This window comes from Lissotriton vulgaris, chromosome 6 (genome assembly GCF_964263255.1).
Source record: "Lissotriton vulgaris chromosome 6, aLisVul1.2, whole genome shotgun sequence".
Lineage (NCBI taxonomy): Eukaryota > Metazoa > Chordata > Amphibia > Caudata > Salamandridae > Lissotriton > Lissotriton vulgaris.
Window position 1 is genome coordinate 1,099,960,401 of NC_141694.1, and position 20,770 is coordinate 1,099,981,170.

A 20,770-nucleotide genomic window follows, 5' to 3' on the forward strand; every position below is an offset into this window, starting at 1 on the left:
TTTCTACCTCACAGCATCTTCCACCTTAATCATGGAGCATATGATATTGTGAAAATTTAGGCCAATTTATTTACATAAAGTTTCAAAAGGTATATGTGTTGACAGCTCGTTCCTTCTCCACAATTCGTATTAATATTGAGTTATTTGGGATCATTGGGAGACCCAGAGGTCAACCTTTAAATTAACATTAAAAAAGATGGTACTTTTTTAAGCTGATACCCTAATTGGTATTCTATCTTTACAATAATAAATAAGAAACTCCTCTCTAGATCCCATCCTCTTTTAACAGATACTTGAATGTAAGGGAACACTTTCACTCTTTAGGTAAGGTGTTTGTATTGGACCCTGGAAACAGTAAGATTGTGATTGGCCACTGTGCACCTAAAATTAGCTATTTTAAAGGAAATGTTCACAACTTTGGAGCATGCCACGAAAGACGTATGAGACAACACTTCGCTGCAGTTTGGACCAGCTATTTATATTTAAATGGTTTTGAAGCTGAATATTTTAAAGAAATTACTCCGATTGCTCCACCCCACCAGTAGACTTACAGCCTGATTCATGAAGCAAAATTGCGAGCGCAATAGCTGCGAAAATGCTATTGCGAGCGCAATTTTCAAAATCGGTATTCTCCCAGAAAAGTGCGAAATCGCAAACACAGAATAGCGAAATAGCTAAAAGATTCACAGAATCCCGGCAGTAGACCATTAGCGAATCGGAATTTGCGAGAAACCATGGATTCTGCGAATAAAATAGCGATTTCGCAATACAATCGCAATCGGTAATCTTGAAAAATCGCAAATAGCGAAAAACCCCTAAATCGCTGTTTGCGAGGCGCAATTTAAGGACAACCCAAAGCAGGTGGTAACCATGATAGCCATTGTGAAAAAAAAATTGAAAATCCGTTGCCCAATCAGTAACAGGTGCAGGCCTGACCAAACACACTTAAGGAGATGCAGCATCAGCATAAGGAGTCTCAGAATGCCAGGACTCTACATGGTGGTCAGGCGGCGAAGGCTACAGCGAGCAGCACGGAGGAGACGCAGAATCCAGGACAGGATATTCCGCCAGCGGGTCACCCTGCTGGGCCAAACCAGAGAGCAAATATACGCAAAGTACCGCCTGAATGGGCCAATGATCATCAAGCTAATTCAGGACCTTGACCCCCTGATGCAGCACCCAACAAGGCAGACCAATGCCGTGCCCGCACATGTCCAGGTATTGTGTAGCCTGCACCTCCTGGCCTCCGGGAGCTTCCAGGGGATAGTTGCGGCTGCTGGGGGGATATCCCAGCCCACCATGTCCCGCTGCCTAGGGAGTTTCCTTGACGCAATGCTGACCCAGCTACACCCCCACATCAAATTTCCCACCAGCCAACAGGATTTGGATGAGACCAAGCATCAATTTTACAATGTTGCGCATTTCCCACATGTGATAGGATGCATTGACTGTACCCACATCCACTCTGCCCACCAGCTGCAACGGAGTACATGTACGGCAATCGCAAGTCCTACCACTCCCTCAACATCCAGATGGTCTGCAATGCTAAGACATACATCACGGACATGGTGGCACAATACCCGGGGAGTACACATGACTCCTTCATATTCCGGCACTGCGGCCTCCACACACGACTAGCCAGGGGAGACTTTGGTGAAGGACACCTACTTGGTAAGTACACTTGGCCCACAATGTTACACTGTGATGAAGTAGCTGTGCTGCACAGGCACTCACCCTCTGCTCCTCTCATTCAGGTGACAGTGGCTACGCCCTCCGTGAATACCTACTCACCCCATACCTCAACCCTGCTACACCACAGCAACGGCGTTACAATGTAGCACACATACGCACAAGGAATTGCATTGAGAGGACATTTGGGCTACTGAAGAGCAGATTCCGCATACTGCACAAGACTGGTGGGGCCATGTACTACAGTCCTGATGTGTGCTGCCGCATTGTGGCTGTGTGTTCAATACTACACAACATTGCTACCAAGCGCCGGATACCTGTAGAGATCTCTGGCAGTGAGTCGGAAGGGGACGACCAGCCACCTGCACATGTGCGCCATGCACGCGGGGAGAACCCAGCTGAAGGACACAGATGCCGCAACCACATCACAATGAACAGTTTCTAGTGCACCCACTCCCCTCACCCAACAAATCACAATTGCATGCCAATGGAAATAATGAAAGGAGGCCGATGTATGATGCTAGAATAAATATTATTGTTGAAGGCACATAATAATACATGCAAGCAGTATTGCGCCATACTGCTCCAAACAATACACAGGACATGCTTGTATCATCAGCATGTCCCAGCCAATGTACATTAAAGTCAAGTGCGCCTCAGGCGCGCAGCACCCAATCGCCTCTCTGGCTCTTCCTCTGGGACGGCACGTGACCCTGCAGTGGGCCTGGTGCTGCGGCGTAGCACGCCAACCTGTGAGGCAGACAGGCTGCTGACACTGGAGGTGCCCTCACTGGTGTCGTCCCCACCGACATTGCCTGGCCCAGTAGGATGGAGTGCCAGTACGGCACTGGTGACCTGCTCCAAGACTCGTGCCACATCCTCGCAGCATTGCACCATCTGCTGCTGCATAGCCAGAGACCGTCGTGAGAGCTGGGAGGTGGCATTCCCAATTACATAGTTTGAGCGGGTGTAGGCTGATAGCCGCGTAAGTAGTTGGCGGTGGCGGCGGCGGGCGGTGTTGCGCTGTGATATGAGGGCTGCAGTGTTAGCCTCCATGGCTGTTGTCATGCACTCCATCCTGTCGGAGACATTTGCGACATTGCGGCCAATGTTGTGGAGCTGGAGTTGTATTGCCCCTTGCCGTCGTGCCTGCAACTGATGGATGCGCAGCATCCGGCGCTCTATGCTGAGGCCTGGCACGCGCAGAGCCATCCCCCTCCTGCCGCTGCGTGCTGTGTTCTGCTGGCGAGCCCTGCCATGCCTGCTGTGCTGGCTGGCCACAGTGGGTGTGTGCACTGTCACCGCACTAGCAGCACCAGATGTAGAGGGTCCCGCTGGTGGTGGAGTTGTGGTTGTCAATGGTGCTGCGCCTGATGGTGCTGGCGCAGATGGTGGTGCCCTGGCTGCGGGGATAGGTGCAGCGCCTGATGGTGCTGGCGCAGATGGTGGTGCCCTGGCTGTGGGGATAGGTGCAGCGCCTGATGGTCCTGGCGCAGATGGTGGTGCCCTGGCTGCGGGGATAGGTGCAGCGCCTGATGGTGCAGGATGTCTGGCTGTTGGCACCTCCTCTGCATCCTCTGGTGCCTCGTCAATGAGCAGCCTGTCGCTGTTGCTGCTGTTGTCAGCGCCACCTGTGAGGGGAAGTGGACGTAGATGAATTGCATGTATCTGTCACACGTGCAGCTGCTACATGCATGCTGGCTGACATTCCCTGACTGCCGTACTTTGGGACATGTCTGGCTGCATTGGGGTTCTCGTACATTGTGGGCAGACTACATGTCCAACAATGCTTTTGGGCATGACCTAATGTGCATGGATTGCATGACTTGCGATGAATATGGGAGGCTATAGGGTCATGGCCATTGTTAGGGGACAGGGTCGCAGTCGCATTCCACTTACCTTGGCTGTCTTGGGTGGGTTGGGATGAGTCCAGATTGATTACCCCTATGCACGCCTCTCGCTCAAGTCTGTCCTCCACCCGGTCCTCCAAGGGGGTGTTGGGAGGGACTGTAGGATCTCCACCTCCAGTAGCCAGGGTCTCGCCCAGCCTCTCTGCCACCCTCTCCTTGGCACGACCTCGGAGGTCGTACCACCTCTTTTTAAGCTCCTCCAGCGACCTGTGTGCCACGCCCACAGCGTTGACTTTTGTGGCTATCCCAAGCCAGAGTCGGCGTTTCTTCGCCTCAGGCACCCTCCTGGAGTCCTTTCCAAAAAGTTTTGGGTGGTTTTCAACCACTCCGTCAATCAGGTGCTCCAACTCCTGCTCAGAGAATTTGAGCTTCCGTTTGCGCCCGGTGTCACTGGGCCCTGGTGCTGCATCCTCTGCCATTGCTGCAGTCACAAAAGTAAAGGATTTGGAAGTTTGGAGGTGTCCTGGAAGGAGCTCTGTGAGATGCAGCCTCGAGATCAGCCTCACTGTTCTGAATGGGGGTGGGAACTGCCTGCTTCCTGGTTGTGATGTCATCACTGTGCTCGAAATGCGACTTCCCGTTTTTGCGATTAGCGATCTCTCAATTTGCGATATCGCAATTCCTACACGGATGTTGACGGAAATAGCAATTTATCTGCGATTTTTGAAAATCGCTAACGCTTTTTGCGGCCGCGTGCGAATCGCTTTATTTTCTCGCTAATTTTGATGAATGCCGGTCTGCGATTTCTAAATTGCGATTTGCTGTAAATCGCAATTTAAAAATCGCAGAATTCGGTTTTCATAAATCAGGCTGTATATGAAGAGAGGTGCACTTTCAATCAAACTTTCAATATAAGTTTAGCAATATCCAAACTGTTTATGCTTACTTTATAATAGAATAATTTCAGTGTGTATATGACTTTTTAGCTTGATATGAGGGGAGTTATAATTTTCTCACTAAAAAATTATTGATTGAGGAGTTGAAACCATTAACACAATTCCATTTAACTAACAAGAGCTTTTCCAATAAAGAGTTAAAAATAGTGCAAATCCTGTTATTAATCGAACACCTGGGGCCATATTATACAAAGGGCGCACTTTCCCTGTTTGCACCGCTGAACCTTAAAACAGGTGTGCCGGGCGGAAACAGGGAAAGTGCGCCCTATTGCATGGAATGCACTGCCACCAGCGCAGCCGCGAACTTGCAGTGCCCTGGGGGCAGCGCATTAAGGTGAAAAAATTGAGCTGCTGCTTCGAAGCCGCGCCATGTTTTACTTTGCAGGCCACAACCGGCCTGCACTTAGAAGGGGATTAGAGATCCCCTTGCAGACGGGTGCAGTGAGTTACGGCACCCACCTGCAAGGGAATTTTTGGGGGATCAATGTGACCCCCTTTCCCCTCTCCAGAGGACTGCTCTAAAGGAGCCCACCGATAGTGCACCACCTTTCAGGCGATGCAAGGTCATTGTGCCTCTTGACAGCTTCTTTGCCTCTGCGCCTATATCTAGTGCGGGCGCAGAGGCAATGGGATTCCCTCATTTGCATAGGGCCACGCCCTCTGAAGATAGAATTGGCGCTTTATGTGCACCAGTGCTATCAGTCTTACGGGAGGGGGCTATACAAGCGTTTGCGGACCCTTCTGTGATACCAAAGTGCCTCACTTCTATAATACGGCCCCTGCTTTCTTAGGTTCAACTGTTGCACTTGCATTAGTCAGTTTAAATGACTTCATATTGAGCAGCCAGTTGAATGAGTAGTAAATTTGAGTCCACAATTAAGCTACTGGAATTAATCCAAAAGATTTGTTTAATAAATGTGAACATATAGGGCAAATAGGATCCTATAAGGAAGCTTTCTAACACAAGGAAAATGGTTGTTTTCCTAAAATTAAACATAGACGAGTCAATGGTATTACCTTAATGTAAGGAAATTCAGATTGTTTCATTTTAAACATTTTATAGTGCTGAACATCTAGTATTTTGACCACTTCAGTGGCTGACAACAGCTAACCAAGCACATCTTCCAGCAGTGTCATAACTGCTGCCATATCATGGAGCTGTACATGCGCAGGTCACAAGTGAAAAGGCACAGGGTACAAATAAGGGAGGCAAGAGAGAAGGCTATGTTTGTCACACTTTGTCTTAAACTTAATGTGATGTTAGTGTGCGTACTGTCTAGAAGCATCTGCTTGTGGTCATAGCCCCTACTTTAGGAACTATGGGCCAGATGCATCAAAGGGTTTTGCCCATTCTGTGTCTATGGGAAAATGTGTTGATGCATATGGCCCTATGTGACATTAAATGTGTTACCTTTAATTGAAAATAGTCTTAATGCCCAATTTTCTGTGTATATGTAAAAAGTCTGACAAGTCCAGTGCTGAAAGTAAAGTCCTGCTATCTATCATCCTTATAGTAGTTATGAGAAAAGAAACCTATTCTGCCTGAATTCAACTAAAGTGCATTCTAGTGGCATGCACATATCATTCTGGAATGACATTCCATTCACATATGTCTGGTTGGTCATGCTCATCAGCTGACACTGTACAGGGCTGAGCACACAAAACGGGAGGGAAGATGGGCCCTGTCAAGAGGAAAACCTGTAACTGAATACAAGCTGGAGCACCACCACTCTCCTTTCAGATGGTGGTACTAGGGATAGCCTGCACAATGTCTGGGTCAGGCGAGGAATGTTGCTATGAAGCTGGCTTGCTGAACTGGCAAGACCAGGTTAGGGTTTAGGAGGCAAAACAGTCCAGTCCACCTCAGTACGGAATACTATGGGCCTGATTTTGAGTACATCGCTATATTCTGACTCATGCGTAAACCCCTGTTTACGTACGTTTCAGAATTATGAGTTAAAATGTATTTAAAGCACCTGATAATTATCAGGTGCATTAAATATCTCAAACTTCATTACATTTCAGCAGGATAAACCTTTCAAAATTGCACTGGGGAAATACGTACAGTATTTACCATACCATGCACATTTTGGGTGCTAAACACTAAAATGTGCATGTTATTCCGCAATAACTCTAATAGTTGTTTTTTTATTGCACCCAACAAATAAAGTACACCGTGGTATCGTCATTTATCAGGGGTGATAAATAACACCTAAACTCGTTATGAGGGCCTATATGTTTGTATTCTGGTGCACAAAACTCAGGGATAGTTTGCGATGCCATGAGGCATGATAGAAAGTGCTTCAAAACTGGGGTTGGGGAGTGGGGCATTTCTTAAGCATTGGGTAAGGTGTCATGGCCATTGACTGACTGGTTCACCATTTAAAGTATAATGGTTGACTCAGTCTGCCAGATAGGAACAGGAGAGTGGAACTCCCGGTCAGAGTCACTGAAGAACCACTTCCTGCCGGTCTCAGATCTTCAAAGAGAGGTATATGTCTGCACTTACTGGAATTCTGCTTCCAGATTTTTGCTCTAGGACGTTTGTTTCAAATCTCCTCCACAGTAACGGTTGTCAGGGTATTTCCAGTGAAGCCTTGCCTATCCCTTGAAGATTTTGTGCTTCTTATCAATCACTCAATCAATCACAGCATTTATATAGCGCACTACACACTCAAAGGGGTCTCAAGGCGCTGGGGAGGGGGGGGGGTCCGCTACTGCTCGAACAGCCAGGTCTTGAGTTGCTTCCTGAAGGCGAGGTGGTCCTGGGTCCGGCGGAGGTGGGTCGGGAGGGAGTTCCATGTCTTGGCGGCGAGGTAGGAGAAGGACCGTCCTCCTGTGGTGGCTCTTCGGATGAGGGGGACGGCGGCGAGGGCGTGGCCGGTCGATCGAAGCTGGCGTTTGGGAACGTAGAAGTTGAGGCGGCTGTTGAGGTATCCCGGGCCTTGGTTGTGTAGGGCTTTGTGTGCGTGGGTGAGGAGTCGGAAGGTGATTCTCTTGTTGACCGGGAGCCAGTGCAGGTCTCTCAGGTGTCCGGAGATGTGGCTGCGCCGGGGGATGTCCAGGATGAGACGTGCTGAGGCGTTCTGGATCCGCTGAAGTCTCTTCTGGAGCTTGGCGGTGGTTCTGGCATAGAGGGAGTTGCCGTAGTCCATACGGCTGGTGACGAGGGCCTGGGTGACCGTCTTCCTGGTCTCGGTGGGGATCCACCGGAAGATCTTACGTAGCATGCGCAGGATGTTGAAGCACGGCGAGGCGATGGCGTTGACTTGTCTGGTCATGGAGAGGGAGGAGTCCAGGATGAAGCCCAGGTTGCGTGCGTGGTCTGTAGGTTGGGGTGCGCTGCCCAGGGCGGGGGGCCACCAGGAGTCATCCCAGGCGGAGGGTGTGGATCCCAGAATGAGGACTTCCATCTTGTCCAAGTTCAGTTTCAGGCGGCTGTTCTTCATCCATTCGGCTACCTCTTTCATCCCTTCGTGAAGGTTGTCTCTGGCGGTGGCGGGGTCGTTGGTGAGGGAGAGGATCAGCTGGGTGTCGTTGGCATAGGAGATGATGTTGAGGTTGTGCTGGCGTGCGATGTCTGCGAGGGGGCCCATGTAGACGTTGAAGAGGGTTGGACAGAGCGAGGAGCCTTGAGGGACGCCGCAGATGACTTCATTGGCTTCCGATCTGAACGGAGGGAGGCGGACTCTCTGTGTTCTCCCGGCGAGGAAGGAGATGATCCACTCCAGTGCCTTCTCCTGGACTCCGACGTTGCTGAGGCGCTGTACTAGGGTACGGTGGCAGACAGTGTCGAAGGCCGCGGAGAGGTCTAGGAGGATGAGGGCCGCTGTTTCTCCGTTGTCGAGCAGGGCACGGATGTCATCGGTGGCTGCGATCAGGGCGGTCTCGGTGCTGTGGTTTGCCCGGAAGCCAGACTGCGAGGGGTCGAGGGATCCGTTCATCTCGAGGAATGCGGCCAGCTGCTTGTTGATGGTCTTCTCGATGACTTTTGCAGGGAAGGGGAGCAGCGAGATGGGGCGGTAGTTCTTGAGGTCGTTGGGGTCGGCTGATGGCTTCTTGAGTAGGGCGCTGAGTTCGGCGTGCTTCCAGCTCTCCGGGAAGATAGCGGTGTCGAAGGAGGTGTTGATGATGTCCCGCAGGTGGGGTGCGATGACAGCGTCGGCCTTGTTGAAGACGTGGTGAGGGCAGGGGTCGGTCGGAGATCCGGAGTGGATGGAGTTCATCATGCAGATGGTGTCTTCGGTGTTGATCGGAGTCCAGGCGCGGAGGGTGGTGGTGGGGGGCGGGGGTTCGGTCGTGGCGTGCGTCGGTTGAGTGCTGAAGCTGTTGTGTATGTCCGCGATCTTGTTGTGGAAGTAGGAGGCGAGGGAGTTGCAGAGGTCTTGCGAAGGGGTGATGTCGTTGTTTCCGGCGTTGGGGTTGGAGAGCTCTTTGACGATGTTGAAGAGTTCCTTGCTGTTGTGTGCGTTGTTGTCCAGTCGTTCCTTGAATGCGGTTTTCTTGGTGGCGCGGATGAGTTGGTGGTGCTTTCGGGTGGCGAGCTTGAGGGCAGCCATGTTGTACGGAGTTGGGTCTCTGCGCCAGGTTCTCTCGAGGGCTCGGCAGTTCTTCTTGGAGTTCTTGAGTTCGTCGGTGAACCATGGGGCCTTCTTGCTGCCGGGTCTGCTAGGCGGGGTCCTCAGGGGGGCAAGGTCGTCAGCGCAGTCGCTGATCCACTTGGTCAGGTTGGTGGCCGCCTGGCTTGGGTTTGGTGTGCCGGTGGGAGGGTTCATGCTCAGGGAGGTCGTGAGTTGGTCGGCTGTGATCTTGTTCCAGCTTCTGCGTGCAACCTGTTGCTGGTGGTGGTGGATCGTGGTCCTTCTGAAGCTGAAGTGGACGCAGCTGTGATCCGTCCAGTGGAGTCCGGTGGCGTGGCTGAAGGAGATGTCCTTGCTGGATGAGAAGACGGGGTCGAGTGTGTGTCCGGCGTAGTGGGTGGGGGTGGTGACCAGCTGCTAGAGTCCCAGGTTTGCGAGGTTGTCCAGCAGGGTGGTGGTGTTGCGGTCGTTGTTGTTCTCCAGGTGGAAGTTGAGGTCCCCGAGGAGGATGTAGTCAGCAGAGCAGAGGGCGTGCGGGCTGATGAAGTCGGCGATGTCTTCGCTGAATTGTGTGCGTGGTCCCGGGGGTCTGTAGATGAGGGTGCCTCTGAGGGTGGTCTTGGGGTTGATGTGGACCTGGAAGTAAAGGTGCTCGGCGGGTGCGAGGGTGTCGTAGGTGTTGGTCGAGATGCGGATGGTGTTCCTGTGGATGATGGTGATGCCTCCTCCTGTGTTGTTGATGCGGTCCCTTCGGATGATCTTGTAGCCGTCTGGGATGGCGATGGCTATGTCGGGCGCTGAAGAGGTGTTCATCCAGGTTTCCGTGAGGAAGGCAACGTCCGGTGAAGTGGTGCCGAGCAGGTTCCAGAGCTCGACGGCGTGTCTGTGGACGGAGCGGGTGTTGATCAGGATGCATTTCAGGTGGCTGAGGCTGTTGCTCGTCTTGGTCTTGGTCGGTTCTGGTGTAGTGGAGGTCTGGATGCAGGTGAACTTGCAGGAGTTGCAGCAGGAGGGTCCGTGGGTGCGTCTCGGGGTGGCTCGGTAGCACCCCAGGATTCTTCCGGCGTTGAGTGCGTGGAGTTCGGTGGCATTGTAGGTCCGGCGGGTGGGCTGGTTCCTGCGGGGGCCAGGGGTCCTGGCACTGGGCGCGGTCCAGGCGCGGACGGGCGCAGACGGGCTTACCTTTGGCGCACCTTCGGTGCTCAATCGGTGCTCCCGCTGCGCGCGTCCGCTGCGCGGTCGCTCTGGGGGCGTTATAAGTAAGGAGCCGGTTGGGCGGATCAGCTGGGTGGCGGGAGCAGGGCGGCCAATGGTCTGGTGGTGGGCGGGGCCGCAGGGAGGCAGCGGCGGGAACCTCTGGGCGGCAGGCGGTGTCCCTTGGTCAAGCGTGGGAGGCGGGGGAGATCCGGGCGGCCCAGTGGCGGCTGGGTCGCTCTGCAGCAATCAGGAGACAGGCAGGGGGCAGGTAACAGCAGCGGCAGGCGTGGGAAGCAGGGGGGTGACCCGGACTCGTGAGAGGCGCAGTGGTCACTCCCTGGCTGACCCCGCAGACCCCTTAAGTAAGGAGCCGGTTGGGCGGGTCAGCTGGGTGGCGGGAGCAGAGCGGCCAATGGTCTGGTGGTGGGCGGGGCCGCAGGGAGGCAGCGGCGGGAACCTTTGGGCGGCAGGCGGTGTCCCTGGGTCAAGCGTGGGAGGCGGGGGAGATCCGGGTGGCCCAGCGGCGGCTGGGTCGCTCTGCAGCAATCAGGAGACAGGCAGGAGGCAGGTAACAGCAGCGGCAGGCGTGGGAAGCAGGGGGGTGACCCGGCCTCGTGAGAGGCGCAGTGGTCACTCCCTGGCTGACCCCGCGGACCCCTTAAGTAAGGAGCCGGTTGGGCGGGTCAGCTGGGTGGCGGGAGCGGGGCGGCCAATGGTCTGGTGGTGGGCGGGGCCGCAGGGAGGCAGCGGCGGGAACCTCTGGGCGGCAGGCGGTGTCCCTGGGTCAAGCGTGGGAGGCGGGGGAGATCCGGGCAGCCCAGCGGCGGCTGGGTCGCTCTGCAGCAATCAGGAGACAGGCAGGAGGCAGGTAACAGCAGCGGCAGGCGTGGGAAGCAGGGGGGTGACCTGGCCTCGTGAGAGGCGCAGTGGTCACTCCCTGGCTGACCCCACGGACCCCTTAAGTAAGGAGCCGGTTGGGCGGGTCAGCTGGGTGGCGGGAGCGGGGCGGCCAATGGTCTGGTGGTGGGCGGGGCCGCAGGGAGGCAGCGGCGGGAACCTCTGGGCGGCAGGCAGTGTCCCTGGGTCAAGCGTGGGAGGCGGGGGAGATCCGGGCGGCCCAGCGGCGGCTGGGTCGCTCTGCAGTAATCAGGAGACAGGCAGGAGGCAGGTAACAGCAGCGGCAGGCGTGGGAAGCAGGGGGGTGACCCGGCCTCGTGAGAGGCGCAGTGCCTCTTAAGCCTGAGTGAGTGCAAGATCGAAAGACAGGTAATGAATAGGTCCAGGCGAAATTTGTATTACGTCAGTGTAAAGTTGCTTTGCGCTTAAAGTTCCCGATATACCTCCATAACACCACATTGCCTAATTTAAAGTCCATTCAGGTAAAAATCCTATTGCCGGAGCACAGGTCCAATGCGACCGAACAGAGGGTGTGCAACTGTTGTATGCAGCACATATGTGTTTTTGCACCAAAACATAGTGCCAAATACCAGATTTGCATTTAGTGTACATTTGCACAATTCTGTTTAATATTTCTGTGAAATTTACACACCCCTAATAATGAGAAGGCCCATTGTCTGAGAACACTTTTCCCTACTTAGAAGAATACCAGTGTGTCAGTTTGAACTGGACATTCCTTTCTGATAAGAAGCTGAGTTTTGGGAATTCCCTTGCACTTATAAAAGTGGACTGGAGTCTGAAGAGTCAGGCTTGAAGATCTGGGGACTTTTCTTCTAGGCAGACCAGTTGCAAGAACTTCTGGAAAAACGTTGGCCATTGACTAAACTACAATGCCAACTACATAGTTCTCCTGAAAATCATGTGGAAATTCACATTTGAATTGTTTGAGGCACAACATTCTCTGCCATGCATGTGGGAAGAAGCATCATGCACTCTTTTCAGGAAAATGTCAGACAATGGAAATTAAATGAAGGAGTTACTGATCCTCAATGATGCTTTCTTATTGGACAATGGAAAATAGAAATAAAATGGAGAAGAGGATACTACTGCTCATTGATTTGTTTTCTTAAATTCCAAAGAAAAGTATGTTTAAGTGGGAAAAAATTAGTCTCATTCAGTCTTTGAAGCTGCCTCAGTTTGAAGGACTCTTGAGGATGATGATGAAAAGTATTTCTAAAGCTCGGCTCTCACCCAACGAGGTATCCTGGCAGTGGAGTATTATCTGAGAAGAGAGATACCTGGCAGACTCCATAAGGATTTGAGAAGAGGAAGGTCTTTAGAGATTTACAGAAAAGGAGATGATAATCAGTCAGACAGATAGAAAGGGGGTGCGTAAGACAGGGTTTAGAGTCAAGAATGGAAAATTAGGGACCTCCAGTAAAGGAGGGGAGGATTTCTGGGATTTATTAGATTGAGATGCAGAATGCAAGATTGATGGCCGAGGTTATGTTGTGGAATTTAAAATGTGCCTGTTTACCACCAAAGGGGGCCTCTGGCACAGTTGGGTGTAGCATGGTTCAAGCTGGAGGTAGTCAAGAAATTTGACTTGAAGATAAGGGGCCTAATTTATGAGAGGCCCGTTAGGTCAAGCCAGGAGATTTGACCAAGATGAGGGCAGGGTCAGGATGCCAGTGTAAAGAAGACAAAAAAGGGGAAATGTGGGAGCTTTGTCTTCTGAAAAAAATTTGTCTATTGAGAAGGTATATGAAATGTAAAATTTAACCTGCAAACTGTAAAAGGTAAAATGATTTTATTCTTGGTGATTGTGACCTGAAATGAATGCATCATGTTGCAGAAACATTAGATAGCATGGCACAAGTGGCTGCTCAATGATGTGGATGTCAGGGCTCTGCTGGCTTTAGTTTCTCCCCTAATTGTTTTAATAAGGCAATAACAACAAACAAATACACACTGGTTAAGGGCAGCACTGTGTGGAGATGTCTTGTGGTATAGAATTAGTGATTGTGATACACATGTGATGATGCTCATAAAATGGGGATATGGGAAAGCTTCTAATGAAGCCAGTTGCCTTGTGCATCACAGCTGGAGGTCACCTACTTGTTATCATCTGAGGAAGAATATAACTAGTACAACCTTGAAGGAATTTATGCGGATCACTACATATTAAAGTACTGACAAGCTGTTGCCTCATTTTTCAGGCTTTGCAATGCGCATGTTCAGGCTGCTATCATTAATCAATGATTGCCGGGCAGGTGATCTCACAGCCTTGAGGCCTGTAAGGTCATAAACCTGGCATACCCACCTGGGGTAAGCTCAGGCGCAGCCAGTGCACATATGAGTGGTGGGAGTGGGGTCGGGGTTGGGGGAATTCCACATACGACGGCGAGGTAAACTTTAAAAAAAAGAAAAACATGGTTTTCTTTTTCTTAAGTGTAAGTTTCCCTCATCTTTGTATGTCGACCCCCCCCCCCCCAACCCCTCTTACCTGCAATTGCCACGCCAGGGTAAGCTCCTTCCCAATGAAGTGAGGGAAAAGCCCTGCGGCACCAAGGAGTCCTGGTTTTTTTTTGGCTCCTGATTCCTGTTCCAGGAACAAGAAGCAGGCAGCCTCCCTCCCCTCCCCTAAGCCATTCACAATGCTGCAATGGCAGTGTTGTGATTGGTGGGGACGCCGCCCAGCCAGGAGCTTAAGGGGAGGCCATTTTCTCCATGTAGGCTACAATGGAGAAAGAGCAGAGTACGCATGACTGGTTTGGGTGACCCCAGAGGGCCGACCAAACAGTCATTGCATGAGGAGTGGGCACACCTCCCCTGCTCGCAGAGAAGCCCCCTCCCCATTGCCCCCCACCCACAACCAACCCTTCTGCTTTCTTGCAGTGGGAGAATCCGAAACATAAAATGGTAGTTATTACCATTTTGTGTTTCTGCTTCTCGCACTGCTAGAAAGCAGTGGGGTGACACTCTGCCGCCCCAGGACTCTCCTTAATTAGGGGCTGAGCTCATGTCATCCCCACCCATTTACTACTCATCGCAGGGTGGGGTGGGACAAGCAAGCTTTAATAATGACACGCTATAATGAATGGTGAAAGGGTGGGATTGGACGCTGCAGGCAGGAAGCTAGAACCTTCCCCAGTGGCAAACATCTCTTCACTCCACCCTGTCCATGAACCAGACACACCAGACCCGGTCAAACAAAACAAACACATTTATCCCACCATGGAGGCCTCACTAGAAGAATCATTATCAGAAATTGAAGCACATTTCTAATCTGGCAAAGAATGAGGTTCCAAAGTCGTTTTCATCAAATCCGTTCCACAGTCACAGACAGTAAGGAGACAGGGTCTGTGGCCCAAGATCGAGGTGTGCAGGTCCAACGACTGACTTTCTTCTTTTGTAGTCTAAAGGATTGACAAGGACTTTGCAAAAGGTATCATGTATATGTGTGCGATTTTTAACCGCATCGCTGCGGCGGTTATTTTTCCCCTACGCGGCTTTTTTCCAAAAGCCGCGTTAGATGACGAGCTCAGCTCGTCATCCGCACACGCCCCCCGTGGCTGATGACGAGCTGAGCTCGTCATCAGCATCGAAGGGGTTAATGACATGCTGTGTGGGCCTATCACCACATCTTCCTTTTCAGAACCACATGGAGGAACAAGATAAAGCATGGAAAAGACCTTCATTCCTTCTCTAGAACACCAGAAAGAGATGGATGGAAGTGGTTACGACACACTTCTTACCTCACGCAACTTCCTGTAGTAACATCGCATTCCAATATTTTAGCATGTCTATGCCACTAGATAACATGATCAGTCACAGGATATCAGTACTGAGCCCTCCACTGGGAAGAACCCCAAATTACCTGTCCATGTCCCTTCTATGTAGGAGGAAACACCACATCTACTTTGGGATTTTGGGCCAAGAGTGAGGTGGCACTTCTTAATTAAAATGTATATCACAGAATAAGAAAGCCTGAGGCCGCGTGGCTCAACATTACAAGAGGGTTAGAGCACACTACATGTAAAGTATAGGAATGGCCTAGTTCCATTTTAAATTCAAATCTAACCTTATCTCTTTATTTATAGCTCGAGAAGGCATATCGTCATTCCCTCCACCTAGAATTAAAATGGAAACACGCAGTAAGTACCGCAATATCATTTGTTATTCACAGTTAGACATTATTAATGAGGGCGGTGGACAGGTATGAATAAACAATGACCACACAGCCCTACTGCATATATGATTGTTCATATAGTCAGCAGCACATGGGAAAACTGTAAGCACTCACCAACTCTGCAGCTTCATGACTTTCCCTCTCTCCCTTTCAACTCCATTGCTGGTGCAACAGCTTGAACCCGGGTGTCAAAGACCACTAATCCCATTCCATATTTAGAGCAACTACAAATCTATGAAAAGAGAAAATTGATCCATTTGTTCTTAACCATTGGGAATTAGTCTGGATAGAATTCAATTCCATTGTTTTGTCTCTTCAGTGCCATAACAGTAGTTGCTCATCCCAGTGCTTATCATATTTGATCACGCCACAAAAGAGGTGCTCAGCCCAAAATATTAGGAAACGACCCGTATAGGCGGGAATAGGAGTAACCACAGGGACATGTTGGTGTGCTTGGGCCTGATCAGTGAGGTGCAAGAGTGCTGCAGAAAGTCCATTGAGGGGTGTTTTAAGTCATCCTCTCCGGCTCATTCTTATACACCTGAGATTGATGCATTCCTTCAACAAAAGTGGGTGAAATGCATCTGAAAACCTTGAGAAAGTTCTTAAATAGTGGCGGTGAGAGGCCGGGATGACAGTCTGCTAATCTTGGAATCACTGATCATTCCTGGATACTATCACCTTCATGGAAATGCTGTTCATTTTACAAGGGAGCTCCCTTTTCCATAGATTCCATGACGTTTCTGATCTATTTAAAATGTGGTTTGCAAGATTAATTAAAGTTAACAGCTTACTCCTGAGGATCACTAGAAGATGGGAACAAATTAGATGCACTGCCATTTCTCTCTCTTTAAAACTGAACCTCTCTTTTTATGCAGCAAAAGCAAATCCTCCAAGGAAGGACTCTAGTAAGTACAGCTCTGTGTTTGAAAATTATTTATTTATTTGAAAGGTTTTTTTATAGCGCTGGCTAGACCCGGGGGTATCAGTGCGCTTTACAAGAGTTTGAAGAAGGAACAGGAATAAAACATTTATTCAATAAAGTAGCATTCAGATCGGTTAAACTAAAAAGTACAAATTGGCTGATACAAGTTAGTGAGTAATCAGTAATTAGGCTTTGGTTGGGGGGTGAAAAATAGATAGGGGAAGGGGGGAATTATAGATGGAGAGAGACTATGGAAGGGGATAGGAAAATTGGTCTTCATTTAACACTTAGACCAGGTCCGGACTGGGAACCCAAAGCATCCCTGGCAAATTTGTCAGAAACCCCACCCCACCCGGGAGAGATGGGGGGGCAAGTGTGAAGCACTTCTGCTTTTGTTTCTAGGGGCTGATATTGCAGCACTGCTGAGGACCGGCGCCCAGTAACAAAACCGGCCACCACCCTTTCAGCCTCCAGGGGAAATGCCCGAATCCCGCTGCGGCCAGTCCGTCCCTGACTTCGGCCCTCATTAGAAGTCACACAGTACTGGCAGAGTGCAAACTTTGTACCCGGAATCATGGTTGCAGTACAGTAATACAGCACCAGGACCTGAAATGAAGAGTTAAACCGCATGAAATGAGAATAGCAGGCACAATTTTAACGACACCCTGTTCCATGGAGTATATTTCCCACCTGCTTTTTGCAGGTAGTAAACGTGAGCCGGAAGCAGGTGCTGGGCGGGGTTGGCAGGGGGAGTTTAAGAAGGGGAGGGGAAGGAGAAAAGAGTGCCCCCGTCAGGGTTTAGAATGTAGCTCCCCCTTTCAGAAAAAAAACCAGTCAAGGACAGGGACAAAGGCTTGGGTGGTTTTTAAGCCAAATACTCCTCCTATTTTTCTGGCCTATAAAATTGGGTCGGATGTTCGTTCCCACACCTGGGAAAACTGGGTACAGGATCTCTGGCTCTCTTGTGATCCTAGAGGAATTCCACACCGTAATTCCGCTCCACCAGACTTGTAATGAGGATCCCTATCAGAGTAGAGATGTTTTACATTTTTTAACCACAGATGGCTATAATCAATGAGTTTGTTGGGCTCTGGAGCTCTCCTTCATGTTGTCACATATACCTCTATTCATATTCTGCAAAATAAAAAGTTGTATCATGCTGCACATTTTGAAATTCCATATTTCTCATCAGCCACTACCTCCCTGTAAGTTCAATGTACTTTTTGCCTTTGACTGCTCATGAAAGAGTCAAAGCAGAGACAATAGAAAACAACTGGTCCTTGGTGCACATTTTCTTCTCTGGGACACCAAAAGATTCCTCTGGCATCATTCCTGTTCAATACCTTCTACTTGTCAATCCCATTATAGAACATGACAACCAAATTGAATTCACACTTTATCCCTCCCCAGAAGTACAACCTTGTACAATTACTAGCCCATGTCCCTTCTGTTCAGGAAGAGAAGTAACTACACATGGGAAAACATGTCTACATTTGTCGACCTAGAGATAAATACTCATGAAGGCATACTTCCTCCTCTTTGAGAGACTCATTGAAAACATTCAAAATGGACCATGGGAATGATCAGGTCTTCTCTTTATGTGCATCCATATGCGTCCATTGATTTCATGTTCTTTTGTGGCAGTCCATAAAGGGAAAAGACACATGCATTGGGCAAATGCCCTCTGTGCAGCAATACAAGCACCACTAAGGGATTTCAACCTTGTTGGGCATCATCAGTGTTGTGCAACTTGGGTCTATTGACAAAGTGAAAGGGGGACCCACAACCGGGCATAACCTTCTACTTAGGAAAACTACTTAGGCAACTAAAAATCTGGATGGAATTTCTTGTGCTTAAAAATATTACCCATATAGGGCCTCATTTACGAGGCCCCTAGCAGCACTTTTGCACCGCAGGAGCATCACTTTTTGATGCTCCACTGGCGCAATGTGCCGCTGCATAGTTACAAGGCCACGCCAAGCCACTTTGCGTGACTTTTCACGGCCATTGTAAATGTGTGCCCCTTTCACGTAGAACACTGAGTGAAAGGGGCGTTCCATGGGTGTTGCTGTGGGTGTTCCCACGCAACACCATTGAATCTGAAGCATTCCCAGATTTACGAGGAATTGTAAACCTGGAATGCATCAGATTCTAACACCACCCCAGGAGTGGCACTAGGGAGGCACAATGAGGAAAAATATCCTCATCAGAATGCAGCACACATAGAAAAAGGAAAACACCTATTGTGATTGTTTTTCTGTAGTAAGATGTGCCTTCCTGCCCAAAAACAATCACCCATACAACGCAGACACCATTGCATCATGGTGCAAGGGTACCTGCGTTTGAGCGTGGCAGCCCATTGTATGCCAGTGCAGGGGAAAAGGACAGGAATACACCGTATCTTATAGATACACATATTCTTGCCCTTTTCTTTTGACACAGGGCAGCGCTACAAGATTCTTTGCGGCGCTGCCCTGACCAAAACCTTGTAAATGAGGCCCATGATATTCATTTGTCAGCACGCCGAAAGACAATAGTTTTTAGTTTGCCTGTGCCATTACAGATCAGAAATAACCACATACCTATCCGCATAGACCACATCCCAAAAAGAGAAATCAATCCTGGATTGCTAAGCCATTGGCATGGGACAACAAGCAATGCAATAGGCACTCTGCGCTTGCAGCTCCTCATCAGACCCCATACAGTTATCAATTAAAAGATATGTTGTGAATGTTATTTTAAGAACTGGATGGTAGTGCTGGGTACTTTCGTGTTTTGTGTATTATTTGTAAAGCTCTATTTTGACATAGGTTTCTCACATCCATTAAAATCATATACTTTTAAAAATGGTTCTTATGTGTGCTTTCTGAAATAAAATCCCAGTAAAACAGGTAAAACATTAAGTAACTGTAATCTTATGTATTTTTAAGGTTGAAAAACTAATGAGAAGAATTGAGGGTAAGATTCTTTACAAATCATGGTTCACATGTGCATGCAATTTCAGGTTCTGTTCACCTTTGTATAATTTTTTGTCGCTGCACTATTTTGCTCCTGTATTGATGGTGCTTTTGATTGCACTGAGGCTCATTTAGAACTGTGCGAGAGATGACAAAGGAACAATCTTGTCGGTGTAACCTCATACAATCAGTGAGTAAAAGAACTGGATGTCCCCAAAAATGTGTTTTTCATGTATTCGCTTCCCTCTTTTTTTACCAACTTTCTATGTATAGTATATCCATATTTTGTTTCTGGTAAAAGATCTACTTTCAACTGTCTCAAGTTACTGTTTCTAGGTCATCCATATGTTTCAGTACATATATACAAAAACAATAATTCCCACAACGTAGACACCCTTACACCATGGAGCAAGAGTGCCTGCATTGGCGCATGGCAGCCAATTGTGCCCCAGCGCTGGGGAAGAGGATATCTCATAGCGCATTCCTGCCCTTTTCTTTGCCGTAGGGCTGTACAGCAGGAAGGCTTGCAACACTGCCCTATGCCCAAAAATTGTAAATAAGGCCCTTTGTGTCTAGCCATAGCCATAGGAAAGGTTTCTCTCGGGCAAGATGTTTGACTGCCCTCCTAAAGAGTGGAGAGCAAATTCGAAGGGCTCCGGAAAGGACTTGTGTTGCTGAGATCTGAAGGAGATCGTATTAGGATTACCTATGTGCTGAGAAATCCCTACTTATCAGCTAAAGAATTCAGGGCTCTGCTACCCAAGCTCTGCTGCGAGGACTACTATCTGAGTATAAAGTGCTGCTGAGACTTGTGATCGCTCTCCAGCCAAAACCCATTGATGACACTACAGAGAACGGAGCTCTCATCATCAACTGGCAAGATTAAGCACACCAAAGAGCCATTGTGCCTGGCATGAGGTGTGAGAGGCATGTGTTCAAGTAATTCAAAAGTGAACTGCCAAGTCTAACAAGTTGCTTTAGGCACTCTTCCGCTCCCTGAGATTGATAATTCACAGTGTGTGTGCCGAATGCCCTACCACAAACTTTGTTCCACCCATCACATGGGTCCTTGAATCTGAACAACCTAAACACAAAGTTCATATCGTCCAGTTTTCAAGCATAAACTTTGGCTGCTCACATGTGCTACTCCATGAGACTGAAAACTCTAAAAGGAAGTAGGTGGCTTCCGCCGAGCTTGCCCCAGTAGCTCAGTAGCTGTTCCTGAGGTTTCAGCGAAGACAATTTCTGTTAAATGGGTTATCCGGCTGCCCTTGAATTCCTTAGACTATGGAGATCTGGCCTCCCACAAACTCAATGATAAGGCAGTCTTTACATGGCTCAACAATTATACTAGAATGCTGCAGATAACCTCTTACAAAGTACAGAGCAAACTTTAATAAAAATACATCTATGTAATTATGGAGAGGTGAAACAATTTCCAAGAGTAGGCCATTGCACTTTTAGATGTGAGCTTACTTTGGGCCTGATTCACAGAACTAACTTAAGACAAAATCCTAAACTTACTAC

At 49.4% G+C, this 20,770-nt stretch overlaps 1 protein-coding gene across 1 annotated transcript in view; it reads right to left on the reverse strand.

Moving 5' to 3' along the window:
- Positions 1–2,334: 2,334 nt before the first annotated feature.
- Positions 2,335–20,770, reverse strand: part of LOC147708478 (uncharacterized) — a 39,545-nt gene continuing 21,109 nt past the window's right edge. The window contains exon 2 of the mRNA XM_086925741.1: positions 2,335–3,295. Within this exon, the coding sequence (XP_086781867.1) occupies positions 2,335–3,295 (961 nt within the window). The remainder of the gene's footprint in view (positions 3,296–20,770) is intronic.